The sequence below is a fragment of the Marmota flaviventris genome, chromosome 10 (genome assembly GCF_047511675.1).
Source record: "Marmota flaviventris isolate mMarFla1 chromosome 10, mMarFla1.hap1, whole genome shotgun sequence".
Lineage (NCBI taxonomy): Eukaryota > Metazoa > Chordata > Mammalia > Rodentia > Sciuridae > Marmota > Marmota flaviventris.
Window position 1 is genome coordinate 26657747 of NC_092507.1, and position 22728 is coordinate 26680474.

The window sequence follows — 22728 nt, forward strand, 5'->3', positions numbered from 1 at the left end:
GCTTAGAATTTGTCCAAAGACCTATAGTTAGCAAGTCAGTAAGCAAATATGCAACCCTGGCAGCCTAATTCCAGAGATTGTGCTCTTAACCACAATGCTAAATTGTCTTCCACTTTACAGAACCAGTTTACCTAAGATTCATTACATAATCTAGTAAATGTCCTCCCCATCAAACATCTCTCACACACACACACTCACATACACACACAGTGATTAGACCTCAAATAATTTAAACTGTAGACACACAGTTATGCATGATAACTGGCTAACTCAAAATAAGTCTCATACACCAACTGATATGACCATGTAAATGTACTAAACTTAGTGACTTTTTACTTATTTGGAAGACTGACAAAACTATCACCTCTCCCCTAGAATAAAATGACTATGGTATAAATTCATATTTAAAAACTAAAAATCTATTTTGATAAAACAACAGGGGAGCAAGGATTGGACCTATGGTAGAATCACAAGGCAGAAGTTATCAATATTTACTAGAACTCCACAACAGTTTATAAGGGATATTTATTTGTTAAGACATCAAACATGTCTGCTAGGAGAAGATTAATAGGATTCACTGCATTTGCATGAAGCATACAGTCACTCTTATCTCAATTCTAAAAGGAGCTTAATTCACTTAATGTCTGCAGCATTTAATGACAAAGTGTTTATTGTGCCCAAAGCTGGAATTCTTATTTCAGTTCTGACTGATAAGTTGGAGGAACATTTCAACAGGATGCCACAGCATACTCCTTGCTGAATACCAAGGGAAATTCTGGGTGGCAGGAAAACTAATATCTAACCAATTTCCCTCTCTCAAGAAGGAATAAACAAGAAATGACCACTGACTTTTCACCACATCAAAACAATATATGTGGGCTGGGGTTGTGGCTCAGCAGTAGAGCGCTTGCCTAGCATATGCAAGGCCCTGGGTTTGATACTCAGCACCACATAAAAATAAATAAATAAAATAAAGAGATTGTGTTCAACTACAATTAAAAAAAAAAAAACTAGCACTGGTAGAGATTCTATGTACTGAAAAGTTCTTCAGTATTATTAGGCGCTGGAGAATAAACTGCTTGAAACGTGGAGTAAGTAACTTTATAAAAAACATAACACGCATATTGTTTGGATTCTACATAACTCAGTTTACATGATCGTGTGTAAAACCAAAACCATGAACAGCACTAGTGTTCCAAAAACTACTAAGAAACAAAAAAGACAATCTTATGTGATTCTGCAATCTGTGTATGGGGTGAAGGTGGGAGTTCATAACCCACTTGAATCAAAGTGAGGAATATGATATGTCAAGAAATTTGTAATGTTTTGAACAACCAACAATAAAAAATTTAAAAAAAAAAGACAATCTTAAGAGTCAAATAATTTAGTTATTAGTCATTAATGCAAATGTTGTTCAGTCTGACCTGCTGTGTGACCTGAACCAGTCCCTTTGCCACTTTATGCTTTTCACTTCATATCAGCAATAGAGAATTAACTACTATCTGTCTCAGAAGAATTGTTGATTAAATTATTAAGCAAAATGCTGTGGGCAAAAGTCATATGAATGTTAAATATTATGATTTACAAGCACTCATCTTCCTAGCACTCCTGTGGGGTTGGGAAGTTATCTTGATATCATAGATGAGTAAACAGGCGGTGGGGGGGGGGAGGTCATATGATAAGCCTCTATTTACTTAGTCCCTGTGGGAAGGGAACAACACACACCTTTAGTAATAATATGAACTTTCTTGGCACATCCTACACAACCTTTTAATGTATTTAATCCTTAATGTTGCATCTTTTTAACACGATGTCAACAGAACTGAGAAAGCTCTAAGAGAGAACAAGGCTAAAATAAGTGAGGGAACAATTCCCTATACTCTGGCAAAAACAATCATAAAAAGACACAGATAAACAATCTTAAAATGAAAAAATGCACTATTTACCTCCATTGCCATTTAAGAAATTAAGAAAAATGATTTGCTACGGAAACACTTTCAAAGAAATTTTGGCAATTTTTTAGAAAATTAAACATACTCAATGTATGAACTAGCAATCACACTTTTTGGTGTAAATTTATCCAAAGGCATTGAAAATTTACATCCAAGCAAAACCTAAACATGGATGTTTACAATAGCATTAATCGTAATTGCCAAAACTTGGAAGCAACCAAGATGTCCTTCAGCAGTGAGTGGATAAATAAACTGTATTACATCTAGACAATGGAATCTTATTAAATGCTAAAAAGAAATGAGCTATTAAGGGCTGGGGTTTTGGCTCAGAGGTAGAGCGCTTGCCTAGCATGTGCGAGGCCCTGGGTTCGATCCTCAGCAACACATAAAATAAATAAATAAAATAAAGATATTTAAAAAAATGAGTTATTGAGCCATAAAAAGAAGAACTTTAATTGCACATTACTAAGTGAAATAAGCCTATCTGAAAGGTTACTTAAGGTATGATTTCAACTACATGACACTCAGGAAAAGGCACAACTACAGAAAGACTAAAAAGATCAGTGGTTGTCAGAGGTTGAGCGGGTAGAGAGGGATGAATAGGTAGAGCATAGAGGATTCTATGCTGGGTTGTGGCTCAGCAGTAGAGCACTTGGCTAGCACATGCGAGGCCCTGGGTTCGATTCTCAGCACCACATAAAAATAAATAAAGGTATTGTATCCAACTACAATTAAAAAAAAAAGAAAAAAGAAAACACTCGGTATGGAACTATAATGATGGGTACAGGTCATTACACATTTGTCCAAACCCACAGAATGTACAACACCAAGAGTGAAGCCTAATCTAAACTATGATTCTTGGGTGTCAATGTAGGTTCATAAACTATAACAAATGTACCACTCTGATAAATGCTGACAATGCTGGATGCTATAAATATGTGTATGAGTGGAGTGTTTATATGGGAAATCTTTGTATTTTTCTCTTAATTTTGTTGTGATCCTACAACTGTTCAAAAAATAAATAAAACAAAATCTTTAGGAAGGAAAAAAGTTGTCTTTCATGTTAAAACAGACTTGTTATATTAATGTGCTCCAACCAAATTCTTTGTGAAGGTACATTTGCCTTCTAGGCATTAATTAGCAACTGCAAAAAAAAAAAAAAAAAAAAGGAAAAAAATCCAAAGGGCCAAAACATGAGTGACTAGCAGTGGAAAGGTTCAGGAGGGTTGAAAAGGGCAAAAAGACTGCTCATGTCTAATAGGACTATAAGAAAAGTACAGACGGCTGGCACAGCAGCATATGCCTGTAATCTCAGTGACCTGGAAAGCTGAAGCAGGAAGATCACAAGTTTGAGGCCAGACTCAGCAACTTAGTAAGACCCTGCCTCAAAATAAAAAATAAAAAGGGCTAAGAATGTAGCTCAGTAGTAAAGTGCCCCTGAGTTCAACTCCCAGTATCTAAAAGAAAAAAGACAAAGGAAGTACAGATGATTTTTCTGCTCTCATCTAAGGCTGACAGCTATATTGCTTACCCGACTCCGAAGACAGTCAGCCAGGTTTCGGCGTGTGAAATTAGCTGCTGCTGTCGGAGACAACTCATATCCTGGTACAGAGATAAAGATTCATACTTAAAGTGAAGCAAAGAATAACAGTGCCTATTCTTAAAGTCCACTATCTTTTTTATATATATTTAGAGTATATAATGTACATAGACTGGGGTTCGGGCACAATCCTACTTCTAGTCCCTATTTTCATGTAACAGCTATGAAATAGCTGGTTAGTACTGACAGCTATTTCCTGGTCCCAAATAGGATCAGAGTTGACTGTTCAAACTGATCAAATTCATAGTCTGGCTTAAGGTATTAATTCATCAACAGACTGTAGTTTTTTATTCAGAAAGAAAGGGACACAGACACATAGATATTGGAAAAGAAAGAAAAGTGGGTGGGAAGGGAGAGAGAAAAAGGGAAAGAAAGTCAGTCTTGAGATGCTAATTTTTTCAGTAATTTAAAAAAGAATACTGGGAGAAAAGAAGTTGAAAGTTGGGGCAATCTCAGAGTCATACTTTATAAAAAAGATACCATTGTTATTATTTGCAATATTATTATTATCAAGCCCAAGGGCACTCTACCATTGAACTACATCCCCAGCCATTCTTAAATTTTTTTAAATTTTGAGACAGAGTCTCACTAAGTTGCCCAGGCTGGCCTCAAGCTAATGATCTTCTTGCCTCAGCCTTCTGAGTGTGCCACCACACCTGGCTTAAAAAATATATAACTTTATTAAGAGTGTAATATGATTTTCAAAAAAGTACAAGTCACAGAAAAAGAAATGTTTCCATCATTCTACAATATTTTTAAAAATAGAGTATCTCAAATGCAAAACCTCTTAAAAAAAAAAAGTTGAAATGCCAACAAGCACACAACCTGAGGAATAATATCAACTGTGCATTTAATAATGCATTCACTTTGGAACTTAACTCCCCAGTAAAATCAGACACGTGCCAAAAGGTACAAGAACAATCCACAAGTCAGTGGCCCTGCATGTAAAATATCAGTTCAGTTCTAGAAAGTCAAGAGTCATATGTTTTCTCTCATGTGTGGAAGCTAGAGAGAAATAAAGAAAAAAAAAGGGATAGAGGTGTCTCATAAAAACAAAATGGTATGTGCACACAGTATAACAATATAATTTGGTTAATTGTGTTCCCCAGTAATTCCGGTTCTCTCTCCTCCTCCCTGCCCTCCTTCCTCTCCCAGCACAGCCAGTAAAATACTGCTATACTTACTACACTTCAGAACCATTATCAGACTCCTTCACCTTAAACATGCTTAAACCTAAGTACCAACAAGGCACAATCGAACCCACCTGTAATCCTAGCTATTTAAGAGGCTGAGGTAGGAGAATTGAAAAATAAAGGCCAACCTTTGCATTTTAATAAAATCTGCCTCAAAATAGGGATGTAACTCAGTACATAAAGGATCCCTGGGTTCAACCCCTAGTAACACAAAAACAAACAAAACATTTAAAAACCTAAGTATTAGATAAATATTCAGATCACATAAGTGCTTTTGGTTTCTGAATAGCAGGGACTGAGCTTTGTTCATCTTTGAATTCTGTGCAGTATTAAGAACAGTACTTAAGGGGCTTGGGGATGTGGCTCAAGTGGTAGCGCGCTCGCCTGGCATGCGTGTGGCCCGGGTTCGATCCTCAGCACCACATACAAAGATGTTGTGTCCGCCGATAATTAAAAGATAAATATTAAAAATTTAAAAAAAAAAAAAAAAGAACAGTACTTAAAATGGATGAGACCCTTAAAAATATTTATGGAATTGGATGTATAATGCTAAATATGCTGCCCAAAAAACTATATGAATGAATCTTATTTAGTCATTTTACATATGTAAAATAAGCTCTTAATTTGAATGTCTTAATTTGAAGATAATTATATATGCAAAATGTAATTTTACAGTGTAGAAAATAACAATGTTATTGAACTGTAAAGTAGATAACTGGAAATAAGGTTTTCTCTACCAGAGCACCACTACAAGCTTTCCTGAACTAGAGGACTAGTAGCTAGTGTTGTTAGTCCTTGTTAACTCCAGAGAAAGCTTACAAAATATCTCACAATGTCCTAATTATCTCTGTAGACAGAAACCTAACAGAAATGTAAGGTAGAACCTTTTAAAGTATAGTAAATGCCTTATAATCACACAGAACTTTAAGTTAACAACACATTTCATATGTATTATTCCTTAATATAATCCCATTTTGGGATAAAGAAAATAAAGGCCTATAGAAGATAAATGACTTGTCACATAGACAATAGTAAGGCCAAAAATATTGGGGCGGGGGGAGAGAAAATAGTAAAGCCAAGTTTTATTTAGGTCTTTTAGCTCTGATTAATATATACTTCAGCTCAAATCACATCCTTCGAAATATCTGACACTAAAAAAGTTTGATATTAGCTAGATGTGGGAGGCACACACCTATAAACCTAGTGACTGGGGAGGCCAAGGCAGGAGCATAGCAAGTCTAAGGCCAACCTTGACCTCTTAGCAAGACCCTGTCTTAAAATAAAAAGGGTTGGAGAGGTAGCTCAGTGGTAGAATATCTATGTGTCTGATGCCCAGTTATCACACAAAAAAGTTAAAATGAGGTTATTAGGGTGGGCCTTAATCCAATATGACTGGTGTCCTTTTTATAAGAAGAGAACATTTGGACAATTAACACAGAGGGAATATCATGTGAGGTACAGGGAGAAGATGGCCATCTGTAAGCCAAGAATAAAGACCTCAGTAGATAGAAGAAATCATCACTGTAGACATCTGAATTTTGGACTTCTAGCCTCCAGATCTACGGGAAAATTTTCTGCTGCTTAAGCCAGTCTGTGGTACTTTGTTACGGCAGCCCTAGCAATCTAATATACCAAACAAAGCTATACTCTGAGTCTTACCCACCATTTCGCATCTTATAAAGTTGTACATTTTTCTGAATATATTCTGCAAACTGTACAGTGTCTCCAGCCTCTCCAACACACAGGAGTAAGATTTTTTCACTCATCTTAAACATCTTGTCATGATCTGGTCAAAGAAAAAATTCATATTAGAAAGTATCTTAACATAAATTGACAGCTAATATATATGCATCACTATAAACAGGTTTATTAGTTAACTATATTGAATAATTTTATTAATCACTGTCTTTAGAAGATTTCAATAGGAAATTATTAATTTCTCTCTTTCATTCTCCATGTTAAACCACAGACAACTTTATTAATGTCCATTTCAGTTGAAAAATACAGATGAAATGTGACAATTTAAAATAAAATTTGGCTGGGCACAGTAGCGCACACCTGTAATCCCAGGGGCTCAGGAGGCTGAGGCAGGAGTATCATGAGTTCAAAGCCAGCCTCAGCAATTTAGCAAGGTCTTAAACAACTTTATTAGACCCTGTCTCAAAATAAAAAGTAAAAAAAAAAAAAGGACTGGAGATGTGGCTCAGTGGTTAAGCACTAGTAGTACCCTAGTACTAAAAGTAGATAAATAAATAATAAAATAAAATCCAAAATGGGATGTTCAAGTGAAGTAGTGCACACCTACAATCCCAGTGACTTGAGAGGCTTGAGGCAGGAGGATTGCAAGTCAAGGCAAGCCTCAGCAACTCAGGGAGGTCCTAAGCAACTTAGTGAGACCTAGTCTTGAAATAAAAATAAATAAATAAAAGTAGCTTAGTGGTAAAACTCTGCTGAGTTCGATCCCCAGTACATAATAACAATAATATAATTTGGAGCTGGTATAGTTCAGTGGTAGTGTACATACTTCGATTATCTTTAGTCTCATGATCACAAAGCTGGAAAATGTTTCTACAAATACAAATGTAATTTATTGTACTTACACAAAAGTATTTATGAAAAGGACCAGTGGTACAATTAAAATTAAGGGATCTCCTCAAGAAAGAAGAAAAAATGAGCTGAGAATATAAATCACTTTAGAAAGTAATGCAACTCCATTTACAAAGCAAAAAAGAGAACTGGTTGCCAAAGCAAATATTCTAACAGTAAGCTATTTAAAATACCTCACAAAAATCCTAATACTCTAACCTTATCTAGCTGAACCAGACTCCTTCAGATTAGATAGATAAATATTCAGATCACAATTACTGCCTAAGGAAGAAAACTCCATATTCAGTCAGTAGCTTCAGAAAAAGCCTAAATCTTCCTATCTTACTCTCACTTTCACTTTTCATTTTTCAAATAATGCTGAATAATCTTCCCTGGGAGACATGTTTCCTGTATGAAAGCTTTTGAAATATCAAAATCTCTTAATAGGATTTAAAGAATAAATGCCACTATCAAATACTTTACAAGTGTTGGAGAGTTGTAGATACTAGTAATATGGACTTTGAGGGGAAAATCCACATAAAATGTGTCTGTAGATAATATCTGTTTGCCTTAAAAACTTAAACAAACACACTTTTGTTATTCAAGCTACAGATTTAAAACTGCTAGTTTGCAAACTTATTTATAAACATTCACTTTATGCAAAGAAAAAGGACCAGAAGGGTATGTTCTAAGTTCTTGCCAGTGGAAAGAATTTTTATTTCCTTCTTTCCGATTACCAGTATTTCCTAAATTACTATACTTAATATGCACCACTTTGTAATAAAACATTATTCAATAAGTTTGTACTATTGTTATAAGAAAAAAGCTGTGCTTATTTTTTGGAGGGGGAATGAGTTTATAAAGAATTTATGTTACATTTAGAAGAAAAAGATAAAATTCTAGGCAGCCACTAAATTTTGAAATAAACTTAATACAAGACCAAATCTTTTTTTAAACAGTGAGCATGTCCACTGAATAGTGGAGGATGATACAAAAACACAGGTTAACAGATACTAATGTTCTCTGTTGTATAAGAAACTGCCCATACAGCTCTAGGGGTATGCATGTCCTTGATAAGGAATTTACAAGATCCACATACAGGAAACAAATGAACAATGTATAACATTATATAAAGCCAACTGGACTAGATTTCCACTGTGATCTGGACCCAATACTCTGAACCTGGGCAAATCATTTGCCTCTCTAAGCTCCAGTTGCTAAAAGTGTAAAATGGTAAGAAAAGGAAGGTAAGGAAAACTGTATTGAATTCTAAACATATATTATACATGTTTATACTAATATACTCAGTGTTACGTAATGTAGTTCAAATTATATATGCTATTAGAATTCAGAATCAAGAGTTCTGAGTGGGCTGGAGTACTCTGAGTAACTTAAAAGTAATTCTGGGCTGGGGTCATGGCTCGGTGGTGGTAGAGCACTCGCCTAGCATGTATAATACCCTGGGTTCAATCCTCAGCACCAGATAAAAATAAATAAATTAAAATAAAGGTATTGTGTCCATCTACAACTAAAAAAATAAATTAAAAAAAAAAAGTAATTCTATAAAGGCCAAGAGAAAAAAGGCATGAAATGCAGCATGCTGCATAACCAAACCCAGAGTGACACCATTTAACTTTAATAAGCATTCAATCTTAGGGAAATGTCTTCTCTCCAGTATCAAAATATTTAAACTGAGTGGTACATGATGGTACACGCCTGTAATCCCATAACTCAGGAGACTGAGGCAAGAGAATCCAAAGTTAGCAAGATACTATCTCAAAATTAAAAAAAAAAAGTTTCAAAAGATTACTGCTTTTCAGTATTTTATTCTACACAAGTTTCTTTATGAAATGGTTAGGGGAAATTCTCAATAAAATTCTAAAATCTCTATCTTTTTTAAAAATTTAAGACACGGTAAGACACAGTCTGGCTACATTGCCCAAGCTGGGCTTGAACTTGTGATACTCCTGCCTCAGCCTCCTGAGTGGCTAGAATTACAGACTGTTGCCACCATGCCCAGTCTTTCATAAAATTTTTATAGCAGAAAAGACTAAAGGGAAAATGAGAGTTTAGTGCAATTATTTTCTACTATATTTTCAGAACTCAAATTCTCTTTCTCTCAAACTATACTGATTTTTCTTTTCTGTGAATAGACAGAATTCACTCTTAGGATTTACTCTTTGAACTAATTTTAAAAATAATTTAAGACTAACTAGTACTACTTCTTTTCTAATACAAAATCATTTTATAGTATTTGTTCCTTGTTTTATTGTTAATATTTTGTTCCTTCTATGGATTATATCTAATAAATTGCACCCCCTATAATAACTAGAAGTACTGTGCACATAAGTGTACTTTAAGTACAATCTACTACTCAAAATGATTTTATATACATTATGGGATTAAACAGAAAACCTGTAAAGGTATCGACCTGGTCATTGCTTTACCTAGGTACTACTTCGTGCTCAAATCACTTTTTTTTTTTTTTTCACAATATCTTTTTATTTTATTTTTATGTGGTGCTGAGGATTGAACCCAGTGTCTCCAGCATGCCAGACGAGTGCGCTACCACTTGAGCCACAACCCCAGCCCTCAAGTCACTTTTTAAATCAAATGCCTCAGTATTCAAAATAATGAGCTAATTTACTCTCAAAACAAATTTACTCCTTTGGAGCCTAGTTTACAAACAGAACTAACTACCAACTAACTACAGAATTTCATAAAGTAATCGCAATTAGGAACAATCCATATCATAGATGTTTAATGAACCAATTAAACATCCTTTCTTCCTCATAAAGGACAGAACTCAGGCTGGAGTTGTGGTTCAGTATCAGAGCACTCACCTAGCACTTGTGGGGCACTGGGTTCGATCCTTTGCACCGTATAAAAAATAAATAAATAAAATAAAGGTATACTATCCATCTACAATTACAAAAGGAAAAAAAAAGAATTCAAGCAAAGCCCTTCAGAATTCTTTCCATTTTCCTGCATGGGAGTCACAGTGTGACAACCAAATAGATGCCTTTCTCTTTACAAAAACAGAAGCAGATACCTTTTTGCCTTTGTTCACATCCTTCAGGAAATCCCAGATGAAATATTTTTCCTTAAACCCAAGATGGACTGTCACCTGCCCTCAAAACTTTTCCTAATCTCTACAACCAGAAAGAATCTCTTCTTCTTCATTATCTAACAATTCTTATTCCTCTGCATTACCTGAGAAGTTTGATTGTACTTGTCTTATGACATAACACTTCCTAAATTGTGTCATAATTATCTGTACACATATCTAAATTGTAACTTCTTTGATGACATCTTATTTTCTTTGCATCCCCTCCCCTCAGCACTGTAAAGTGCACACAGTGCCCCAGAACTATTTGTCAAATGAACTTTAGTCATCTGACCCAAAGTATGCTTTTTCAACAGCACATATATGATGGTTAATGAAAACACCCTTGGACTCTGCAGATCAACAACCAAAAGCTTTTTAAAATTTTGTTTTGAGTATTTATTATAGAGAGTCCGGGACAGTTGTTATGAGTAAAAGGTCTGGATTCCGACTGTACATTGAACTGCCATTTAAAACCATAGGCAAATCTCTTAACCTTTGTGCCTCAAATAACATGCAAAGTGAGGATATAATAGTGCCCATCAAAAAAGGATAAATGAATTAAAGTGAATCGCTTAACAGGGCACCAGATACATTATGTGTTTAGCATTATTACTATTAAATATCTGTCAAATGTTAAGCATTTGCACATAACTCATTAAAACTCAATTCTCCCAACAAGTTTCGAATTGGTATTATTTATCTAACAGATGAGTAAATCTGAGCACTGCAAAATAACTTGTACAAAGCATTAACTCGAATAAGCGACTGGGTACTAGTTTCCAAACGCCAATAACTACTTAACTATAAGGAAAACCTGGAAGCCAGAGAAAACCGAAAAAGGAAGATCGATGCTGAGCCACAATAAGATACGGGAGACGAAGGGAAATGCCAAGTCTCTGGTTCCACAGTCTCGCTCTGCCCAGGATCCCATCTTAGGCTGCCCGGAAACTAACTTCATTACTAGCGACAAGCGAAACTTTAGAAATTCGGGGTTCTACGGAGCCTAGAGCTGGGCAGGCGCTTCAATTCTTACAAATCTAATTCCCTTAGGTAACTCTCACCTAGTAAGAAGCATTTAGTGAAGCCAAAGGACAGCACTGACTCACGAGCTAATGCCAGGTCCCTTGGCTTGACAGTCTCCTCGGTTCTAAAAAACTGTAGAGTAGCCCAGGTTCCCCCTCCCAGACTTCCCCGGGACATATCCAACACCCGCATGAACTCCCTCCCGCTCCCCCACCAAGGCCCGCACGGGCCTCCCGTGCTTCCTCTCACCGTCCTTCATCTGGACAATATTGCTAGCGGCCACCCTGTCGGAGGCGACAAGAACATAGTCGGGGCCCTGGATGCCAATGAGGTACTCCATGGTGGCGGAGGGCTGGGGGCTGCAGGTTGGACAGGACTCGGGACTTGCCGGTTTCCCCGCCTCACTGGTGAGACAGCACTGCCCAGCAAACCTCCGCGCGACGCAGGCCGCGCGACCGCCCCGGCCACTGGCGCTCTCGGATGACGTAACTATCGCGAGAGGTTGGAAAGGGGCGTGGCGTTGAGAGCATTACACTGCGCCTGCCTCTGGGACTGTCCTTGATTCCGCCAATGGTCGCTGAGTTAACACTCAGCTTTTTATCTGCAAATCTGAATTTTGAAAAAAATCAGTTTACTGTATGTAAAGAGCCAAGCACTTGTGGCTGCCCAAAGGTGATAGTTCCTCAGGTTTCTCTTTCTCTTCTTCTTTGCTGGGTAAAAAAAAAATCTCTCCGGGACCCCTTCCCTGCAAACCAGATTGGAGAAAAGTTAAGAGGAGCCCTAATTACATCCGTCACAAAAATAATATATGATTGCATTAAAGATATAAGTTGAGGGGCTGGGGTTGTGGCTCAGTTGGTAGAGCATTTGCCTTACACATATGAGGCACTGGGTTGGATCCTCAGCACCACATAAAAACAAATAAATAAAGATTGTGTCTACCACTAAAAAAAATACTAAAAAAAAAAGATATAAGTTGAGGGGCTGAAGTTGTGGCTCAGTGGAAGAGCGCTTACCTAGCACGTGCCGGGGCCCTGGGTTTGATCCTCAGCATCACATAAGAATAAGTAAACAAAGGTATTTGTCCATCTACAACTAAACAAAAATATTTTTTAAAGAATCTCTCATTACATAAGATTACAAATCTATATGGTGAAATTCGTTCTAATACTCCTATACAAACTGGGATGTTTCAGTATATGAAATAGTTGATATCTGGAACTTAAAAGCCATTCCTAAACTGGTGTAGCTTGTGCCTGTAACCCCAGCTACTTGGGAAGCTGAGGCCAAAGAATCACTTGGGCCCCTCAAGCTTCTGAAACCACCCCGGGGAATATGGTGATACCCTGTCTCCAAAAACAAACGCAAAAGAAAGGTTAAGAAAAGCAATCTGCAAAGGAAGAAACAAAAATGGCCAAGAAACCTGAAAAAAATCCTCAATCTTGATAGTAATTGACAAAATGACAAATAAATAAACAATAAGAAAATGTAAATTGGTTGTAAGATTATAATTATATGACCTTAAAAGGACTATTAGATATCTTAAAATTTAGTGTCTGGAGTTGTGGCTCAGTGATTGAGTGCTCACCTAGCATGCTATATGCCTTGGGTTGAATTCCTAGCACTCAAAAAATATATACATTATTTTAATAATTTTATGTCTTTGGATCTTATGTATCCAAAGACATTTGCATAAATAACCCAAATTTTGTGTACAGAGATACTGTTGCAGCACTGCAAGAGCAACAAAACAGGGATCAACTGACATGTCTAAATACAAATGTTATATAAATGATGGTACACTCATAAATGGAATATTATACAATGAAAAGAAATTAAATGAAGCTAAATATACATACATATTCTATGGCCCAAGATACACTAATTGAAAATGAAAAAGCTTTCTTATCTGTAGCACAATTCGATTTTGTTAAAAAATGAATATTTGAGGGCTGGGGATATAGCTCAGTTGGTAGAGTACTTGCTTCACATGTACAAGGCCCTGGGTTCAATCCCCAGCACCAAAAAAATAAATTTAAAAATGAATATTTGAATATGAGTGGGAAAATATCTATTTACAAATGTTCCAAGGTCAAATTATAACCATTCATTGGTAAGTATAATTTGAAGAGAGGATTTTTGTTTTTATTTTGTACACATTTGTTTTGTTTAAACGTACTTGTTTGTTTAATTATTTATTTTTAGTGCTGGAGATTAAACCCAGGGCCTTGTTCACGCTAAACATGCACTTTACCACTGAGCTACACTCCCAGCTCATTACTTATAATATTTATTTATTTATTTATTTGGGTATTAGAGATTGAACCCAGGGACACTTAACCACTGAGCTTCATCCCCAGACCTTTTATTTTTATTTTGAGATAGGGTCTTGCTGAGTTGCTGAGGCTCTTTCTAAATTGTTGAGGCTGGCTTCAAACCTGTAATCCTCCTTTCTCATTCTCCTGAGTTGCTGGGATTGTAGACATATGCCACTGAACCTGACTACTTGTAATTTTTAAATTAAAAAAAAATCCATCCCTTTCAATTTTGCAGCAATTATGATAATGGTAAAATATTCCATAACTACGTTTTTTTAAATTTTTATTTATTTATTTATTTAGTTTTTTTTTTCCATAACTACGTTTTAGTACGCACAACTGATCTTCATTCCAGCTTGTTGAGAAATGGTTGGGGGGGGAGGGTTTGCAATTGTATATCCTAACACAACTATGCAATTCATTTGTCTCTTCAGAAATTGAAGTACTCATTTCACTCTAAATGTTTCTTCTAGTTCTCTGCCCATAAAAGAACATAGAGCCTGAGGAGTTTGGGGCAGCCTATCTATCATGAGATGGATGCCAGGGGCAAGTGAGGTCATTAAGTCAACCATCCCACTATGAACACAGCTGCATCCATCATCCTAGAAAGATTCTTTTCTTAAACACCACTGGGAAAGCCTGGGCTACTGCCACCCACTCTCTCTTTCTCTGTCTGTTTTTTAGTTGCAAAAAGTACACAGTTATACAATACACATACTTACACACACAAATAATATAGAAATGAGAAATTAAATATTTATTTTCCTCCTACCGAAGATAAACCCGTCAAATGCCTGTGTCCTTCCAGAGCTTTTTCTTTGTATGTATCAATAATCACTCATTTATTCGTTAAAGCTACAGAACTTCAGGGCTGGGATTGTAGTTCAGGAGTACAGCACTCACCTAGCATGTGTGAGGCACTGGGTTTGATTCTCAGCAACACACACACACACACACACACACACACACACAAGTATTGTGTCCATTTACAACTAAAAAATGCTAACTTCACTTAGCATTTTTTCTTTTTTATTAATTTATGACAGCAGAATGCATTACAATTCATATTACACATATAGACCACAAATTTCTTATACCTCTGGTTGTATATAAAGTATATTAACACCAATTTGTGTCTTCATACATGTACTTCGGATAATGATGTCCATCACATTTCACTATCATTTCTAACCCCATGCTCCCTCCCTTCCCCTCCCACCCCTCTGCCCTATCTAAAGTTCATCTAATCCTCCCATGTTCTCCCTCCCTACACCACCATGAATCAGTCTCCTTATATCAGAGAAAATATTTGGCATTTGGTGTTTTGGGATTGGCTAACTTCACTTAGCATTATCTTCTCTAACTCCATCCATTTACCTGCAAATGCCATGATTTTATTCTCTTTTATTGCTGAGAAATATTCCATTGTGTAAATATGCCACATTTTTAAAAAAGTTTTAAAATTTTTTTATACCTTTATTTCATTCATTTGTTTTTATGTGGTGCTGAGGATTGAACCCAGGGCCCCGCGCATGCTAGGTGAGCGCTCTACTGCTGAGCCACAATCCCAGCCCCTACCCCCACCCCCACCCCCGCCCCTGCCACATTTTTTTTATCCATTCATCTAATGAAAGGCATCTAGGTTGGTTCCACAGTTTAGCTATTGTGAATTGTGCTGCTACAAACATTGATGTGGCTGTGTCCCTTTAGTATGCTGTTTTTAAGTCCTTTGGGTATAGGCAGAGGAGAGAGATAGCTGAGTCAAATGGTGATTCCATTCCCAATTTTTCAAGGAATCTCCATACTGCTTTTCATATTCGCTGCACCAATTTTCAGTCCCACCAGCACTGTATGAATGTACCTTTTTCCCAACATCCTCACCAACACTTATTGCTGTTTGTATTCATAATAGTTGCCATTCTGACTGAAGTGAAATGAAATATTATAGTAGTTTTGATTTGCATTTCTCTAATTGCTAGTTGTTGGGAGTCTCCCTGAGAACTCCCTGGGCCTTTCAAACATGGCGGTGGGCAAATTGCCAGTGGGTGGCTAGAACTCCCCGAGCCTTTCAGATAAGGAGCCCCTAATGCAACATGGCGAAGGGCAAGTTGCCAATGGGTGGATAACAAGTTGTTTTGAAAACCTTCTAATTGCCCTCATGTCTTCCTTACTTGTGGACAATTTGTGCCCCCCATGAATCTTATGCAGGGCGGATGTGCGCGTGCACAGTAGGTGATGACCTGACTTTTACTATGATTGGCCCCGGGCGGGAGCTTCCTGGTTTAAGATAACTGACTCTCACTTTCTATATAAGCTAGAACCAGCTTGCAGTAAAGTGCTTCATCTTTGTCACTGCTATCTGTGTGTATGCATTTTAATCTCCGACAGCGAAACTTGGCCTTTCACTAGTTATGATGAACATTTTTTCATATATTTGTTGATTGATTGTATATCATCTTTTGAGAAGTGTCTGTTCAGGTTCTTGGCCCATGTATTGATTGGGTTATTTGTTTTTTGTTTGTTTGTTTTGTTTTGTTTTTGTGCTTAGCTTTTTGAGTTCTTTATATATCCTAGAGATTAGTGCTCTATCTAATGTATGAGGGGTAAAGATTTGCTCCTAAGATGTAGGCTCTCTATTCACCTCACAGATTGTTTCTTTTGCTGAGAAAAAAAAACTTTCTAGTTTGAATCCATCCCATTCTTTGATTCTTGATTTTAATTCTTATGCTATAGGAGTCTTATTAAGGAAGTTGGGGCCTAATCCCACAAGATGGAAATTAGGGCCTACTTTTTCTTCTATTAGACATAGGATCTCTGGTTTTATTCCTAGGTCCTTGATCCATTTTGAGTTGAGTTTTGTACATGGTGAGAGATAGGGATTAATTTCATTTTGTTGCATATGGATTTTTTAAAAAGCTACAAAACTCTGAATTGGAAGATCTGCAATCATTTTTTTTAATGTGTATTTTTTTAGTTGTAGGTGGACACAATACGTTTATTTTATTTTCTGAGGATTGAACCCAGGGCCTCCCATGTGCCAGGCAGGTGCTCCACCACTAGCCCCAGCCCCAGCCCTGTTTATTTTTTTTAAAAGCATCCAACAAGCTGGGTATGGTGGTACACACCTGTAATCCCAGTGACTAGGAAGGCTAAGGCAGGAGGATCACCAATTTGAGGCCATCCTCAGCAACAACTTGGTCCTAAACAACTTGGTGATACCGTGTCTTAAAATGAAAAATAAAAAGGACTTGGGAATGTAGTCAGTGGCAAAGCTCCCCTGGGTTCAATCCCCCCATACCAAAACAAAACAAAAATAAAATTTTTTAAAAGCACCAATCTTTCCTCTTCTCTCCAGGACTTTTGAAACCCCCTCTAGTTAAGTAAACCTAGAACTGCCCTAACTTCTTTTTTTTTTTTTTTGTTAGTATAAAGTGGGTTTTTGAGACTGAACTTGTACTGAGAAACAGGGAGAAACCCTCTTCCAATTAAAATTTTAGTCTTATAATTATATTTAATTTTATTTTAGACAAACATTGGATTATGGTGCAGACATGGAGAAGCCCAAGAACCAAATCATATATGACCAGTTCTAAAAATGGCAGAGAAATGCCATCAAGAAACCCTGATCACAAAGACATGACTTTCTTAAGTAGGTCCCCTTTTTCCTAAGGAACATGCATTTTGCCAAGAAGCACAATAAGAAGCACCGAAGAAGATGAAGGTCAACACCTCCAAGACTATCAAGACCCTGTGAAGGAGGTTAAACCCAAGATCCCAAAGGGTATTGACTGCAATCTCAATTGACTTGCCCATATGGTTTACCCTAAGTTCTGGGAATGTGCCCACCCACATACTGCCAAGGATCTCAGGCTCTGCCAGCCCAAGGCCAAGGCTCAAACCAAGGCCAAGCCCCAGCATACAGCTCGAGGTCCATCTTCAGCTCCTGATCAGGCTCTCAAAGGTGCCCTGGACCCTATAAAGGCTTCATAACAAAGGCCTCTGCTAATGTGAGGGCAGAAAGACTGGTCTGACCCTGGGCTGCCATCTACATGGGCTGGGTGGTCCTCTTGTGCTAGTTGTACAAATAAACCTGAGACAAGGGAGAAAATGAATTAGAAAAAGTCTGTAGAGGCTCACTGGAACAGCATGAAGCAAACAATATTTTCTATAAAAGAATGGTAAATAGATTTAGCTTTGCTGGCCATACCATATCTGTAATCACTAATCAATGATGCTATTGTAATGTAAAGCAACTGTAGACAATACGTAAAGAAGTGAGCATGGAAGCCACAATAGTGAAAAACAAGGATATCAGAAAAATTTGGATGGTATCTATGTTTCTGAAAAAGGAACAATTCCACAGGCTGATAAATAAGACCTAAGAGTTATCTAGACACAGAAACACAGTCATGGAGTCAATTTGATATTTCAGTGATGCAATAAAAGATCTCTGTGGACTTTGGACTTATTCTTAATCCTTTCCAACAGGTTGAATAAACTCTAGTGTCCTTTCGAAGGAACGGAACATGGAAAAAAATAAGCATAGATTTATTTCAATAAACTTTATTTATAAAACAGATCAGGAATGCAGGGAAATGGCTCTGGCCCATGGGCATAGATTGCTAACCCCAGATGTAGTGGGAAGACGGAAAATCACCACCCAAATCAGGGTTCAGCTCTACCTCTTTCAACCTTGATGTAAAATTCAGTTAGTCTCCCTGAGCACCATTTCCTTATTTACAAAAGAGACATTCAGAAGGAGATTTCATTTGTATTTTCTTGAGATGGGAAAAGGATGCAGGTTTGGTTGGTAAATATAAGGAAACACATCTTATTCCCTTATAAGCACTGGGAAGTTTGGCGGGAACTTAATAAAGAATGACTAAGTCTTCCAGGCACCGAGGCACACGCCTGTAATCCCAGCAATTTGGGAGACTGAGGCAGGAGAATAGCAAGTTCAAATTCAGCCTCAGAAACTTAGTGAGATCCTGTCTCAAAATAAAAAGGGCTGGGGATATGGCTCAGTGGTTAAGTGCCACTGGATTCATTCCCAAGTATTGAAAAAAAGAAAAAGAAACAAACAAATAAATGAAAGAGACCGTGTTGTTATGTAATGTGGCCATAAAATGGAAGGGTAACCTTAGTGAGACCCCTAAGTTCAACTTGAGATGAAAACATCAACATAGTTCATACTCAAAAGACCTTGTCAATATAGACAATAGGGTTGGAACAAGGTAGATTAGAGATGAGAAGTACATCCCAAAATTTCAGAGTAGTTAATGTATTGGATGCTATTGATGCCCTCTTTCTTTCTCCTTTACCAACTTGGCACCAATGTCCCAGTGTTATGGTTTGGATATGAGGTGTCACCCCCTAAAACTCCTGTGTTAATGCAGAAATATTCAGAAGCAAAATGATTAGATTATGAGAGCTGAAACCTCATCAGTGTATTTGTCCCTCTGATGGATTAATAATTTGAAAGGACTAATGTGCAGGGTGATAACTGTAAGCAGGAGGGGCGTGACTGGGGGGTGATGCCCTTGGGGATTATATCTTGTTCCCCCACGCCCCCTCCTCCTTCTCTCCAGTTGCAGATGGCCACTGTGGGACTATCCAGTTTCTCACTCTGTAAACTAATCTAATAAATCCCCTTTTTATATTATCATACATATGTATATGTATATATGTTGATTCAGCTTGCTACATAACTCTGACCAATACTAACACACACAAGAATTAACAATTTCCACAAGGACCCCCAAGAGATAGTTTTAATATGCCACTGAGATTATACTGGGAAGTTTTTAAAAAGCAATAATTTGCCTTAAACAAAATAAAGAAACCAAAATTGCATTGACAAATTGTGGAGAAAAATATTAACAGACTCTGAAGTGAACAGGATAAAACTGGTCTAGTCATTTCAGAAACCCACCAACCAATCATGTGCTTTGTGGGGGCACAGAGGATCATTCATTGATGGTATTTGGAGGGGGCACCTTTGGTTGGTAATTACAATTAGATGAGATCATGAGGGTGGGACCCCATGATGACACTGATGACTTTGTAAGAAAAATGAAAGAAATCCAGAGTAGTGCACTTGTTCTGTCTCACCATGTGATGCCCTCCACCATGTGCATTTATAATACATTACCGTGCAGCAAGAAGGTCCTCACCAGATGTCAAGCAGATGCCAATGCCATGCTCTTGGACCTTCCAGTCTCCTGAGCTGTAAGTCAAATAAATTCTATTGATTATAAGTTACTGGGTCTCAGATGTTTTGTTATAGCAACAGAAAAACAGACACAGAACACCAGCACAGAGGCCTCAAAAACAAGATGGCTGTAATTCCTTCAATGACCAGCAAGGTAAGCATGGCAGTGAGGGGCTCTTGGCCTGCAGGGTCAAGAGATGTCATAAAGAACTTAGTTTTCCTAGAGGCATGATAGATGGGTAGCCAGGTATTGCTTAACATACATATCATCAAAGAGGTCAAGAATAAACTGGAAGACAGAGGCAAGTCACCTCAATAGAAAGTTGCAATCACTTGTCAAATGTCCAAACCCATGCAAGTTTTAAGACCTAGAACCTACCAATTAAAGGAGTACTAGTCCTCCCCCAAAGATTCTAAAACATGAGGACAAATACATTTAGTATTTAGTCCCTTAGTTATTCCCCAAGGGATTATATAGTCATTTCAGGCAACCAAGAGAAGGGAATACCCAGATTTTTAAGGGCTTAGCATATAGGATACAAGTCAATTTTTATACCTAAGACCTCAAAGAGCCTTCATGACTCCCCACTTAGATTAAGGTTTATGTGGATCAGATAACAAATAGAGGCCAAGTTCAGGCTCCTTTCCTGATGGAGCCATTAGGTTCAGAGATTCACCGGTGGTTACTTCCTTGGTTACTAAATCTATGATTAGAGTAGACATGCTTAACAGTTGGAAGAAACCTCACATACAATCCTTGGTCTCTAGAATAAGAAATATTGTAGTATAAAGTGCCAAGGGGAAGCCCAATTCTAACCACTATAATATATCAAAAATATCACATAGAAACTACCAAAATGGAACAGAGAGAAAAAGATTGGAAACAGAAATAAAAGTGAATCACCAAAATGTGGGTCAAGATCAAATGTCCTAATATAATATAATTAAAGTCCCAAAGGAAAGAAGGAGACAGAAATTTTAATAATAGCAAAAAGTTTCCAAATTGGGCCAGTCACTGTAGCACATGCCTGTAATTCCAGGTACTGGAGAGGCTGAGGAAGGATGATCACAAGTTCAAGGATAATCTCAGCGACTTAATGAGACCCTTTCTCAAAATAAAAAAATAAAAAGGACTTGGGATGTAGCTCAGTGGTAGAGTATCCCTGGGTTCAACCCCCAATACTGCAAAAAGAAAATTAAGTTTTCAAATTAGATGAAAAATATGAACTAACGCATCTAAGAATTTAGACAATCCCCAATCACCAGAAACATGAAACAGGCTACACAGATCCACATCATAATCAAATTGCTGAAAACCAGTAGTAAAAAAAGAAAGCCTTAAAAGCAGCCAGAAAAAAAGTCCCATTATTAACAGAGTACCAAAAAATATGGATGACATGAGACATCTTGTCAGAAACAATAAAATCCAGGAGACAGTAGAGAAACATCTTTAAAGTGTTTAATAAAATCTGAACCCAGAATTTTATTCTTTTCTTTTCAAAGGGCATTTGGGTCATAGAAAAGCTATGGGGAAAATCATGACTAGAAGTCCTGCACTACAAGAAAGTCCCAGAGACGGGAAGAGAATTATACCAGATGAAAATCTAGATCTACAGAAAGATCTCTGGAAATGAGAAGATATGTGGCTAGATAAAAATAAAGGCTTTGTTTTTTATGGTGTATATGTATTTATAGGATAAAACTGTTTAAGGCAAAAATAAGACATTTCAGTATTTCTAACATATTCAGAAGCAGAATACAGGACAACTAAAGCACAAAGGGAGGAGGTGGGGGAAGAAATTGGAATACACTGCTATAAAGTTGTTACTCTATACATGAGATACTATGCCAGTTCACGAAGACAGACAGTGATAAGTAAAAGATGTATCCAAAAGAACCCTCACCACTAAAATTCTACTACAAAGCATTATGGCTAATAAGCTAAAAGAAAATACAAAATGGAATAACATACTCAATCCAAAACAAACAAATGAAGTAAAAGAGAACAAAAAACATAAGGGGACAGGGGTTGTGGCTCAGTGGTAGAGCACTTGCCTAGCATGCGTGAGGCACTGGGTTCAATCTTCAGCACCACATATGAATAAATAAAATAAAGGTGTAGAAAATACAACAATATTAAAAAAAAAAAAGCATAAGGGGGGCTAGGGATGTAGCTCAAGCGGTAGCGCGCTGGCCTGGCATGCGTGCGGCCCAGGTTCGATCCTAAGCACCACATACAAACAAAGATGTTGTGTCCGCCGAGAACTAGAAAATAAATATTAAAATTCTCTCTCTCTCTCTCTCTCTAAAAAAAAAACAGAAAGTCTTAAAAAAAAGCATAAGGGACAAACAGGAAACAAATAGTGAGATGATAGATTGCAACCCAGCCATATGAATAGTCACATAAATATAAATGATCCAAACATATCCATTGAAGGCCAGAAATTGTCAGGTAAAATGAAAAGGCAAAACCCTATCATAGGCTGTCTATAAGATATCCATTTTAAATTTAAAGACACACAATGACTTGCACATGAATGTTCATAATAGCTTTATTTGTAAGAGCCAAAAACTGAAATAGGGAGGAAGGGAGTCATGCCCATGATCAGGTCAATGGATAACACATTGTGGTATATTAATACGACGGAATACTACTCAGCAAAAAGACAAATGAACTATTGATGCACACAGCGTGGATAAACCTCAAAATAATTATGCCCAGTGAAAAAGTCAGGC

At 37.2% G+C, this 22728-nt stretch overlaps 1 protein-coding gene across 1 annotated transcript in view; it reads right to left on the minus strand.

The window, feature by feature from the left end:
* Positions 1-11928, minus strand: part of Psmb2 (proteasome 20S subunit beta 2) — a 31179-nt gene extending 19251 nt beyond the window's left edge. Inside the window, exons 1-3 of the mRNA XM_027937499.2 lie at positions 11713-11928; positions 6409-6531; positions 3484-3554 (exon numbers count right to left, since the gene is read on the minus strand). Of these exons, the coding sequence (XP_027793300.1) occupies positions 3484-3554; positions 6409-6531; positions 11713-11803 (285 nt within the window). The 5' untranslated portion in view covers positions 11804-11928. The remainder of the gene's footprint in view (positions 1-3483; positions 3555-6408; positions 6532-11712) is intronic.
* Positions 11929-22728: the final 10800 nt, after the last annotated feature.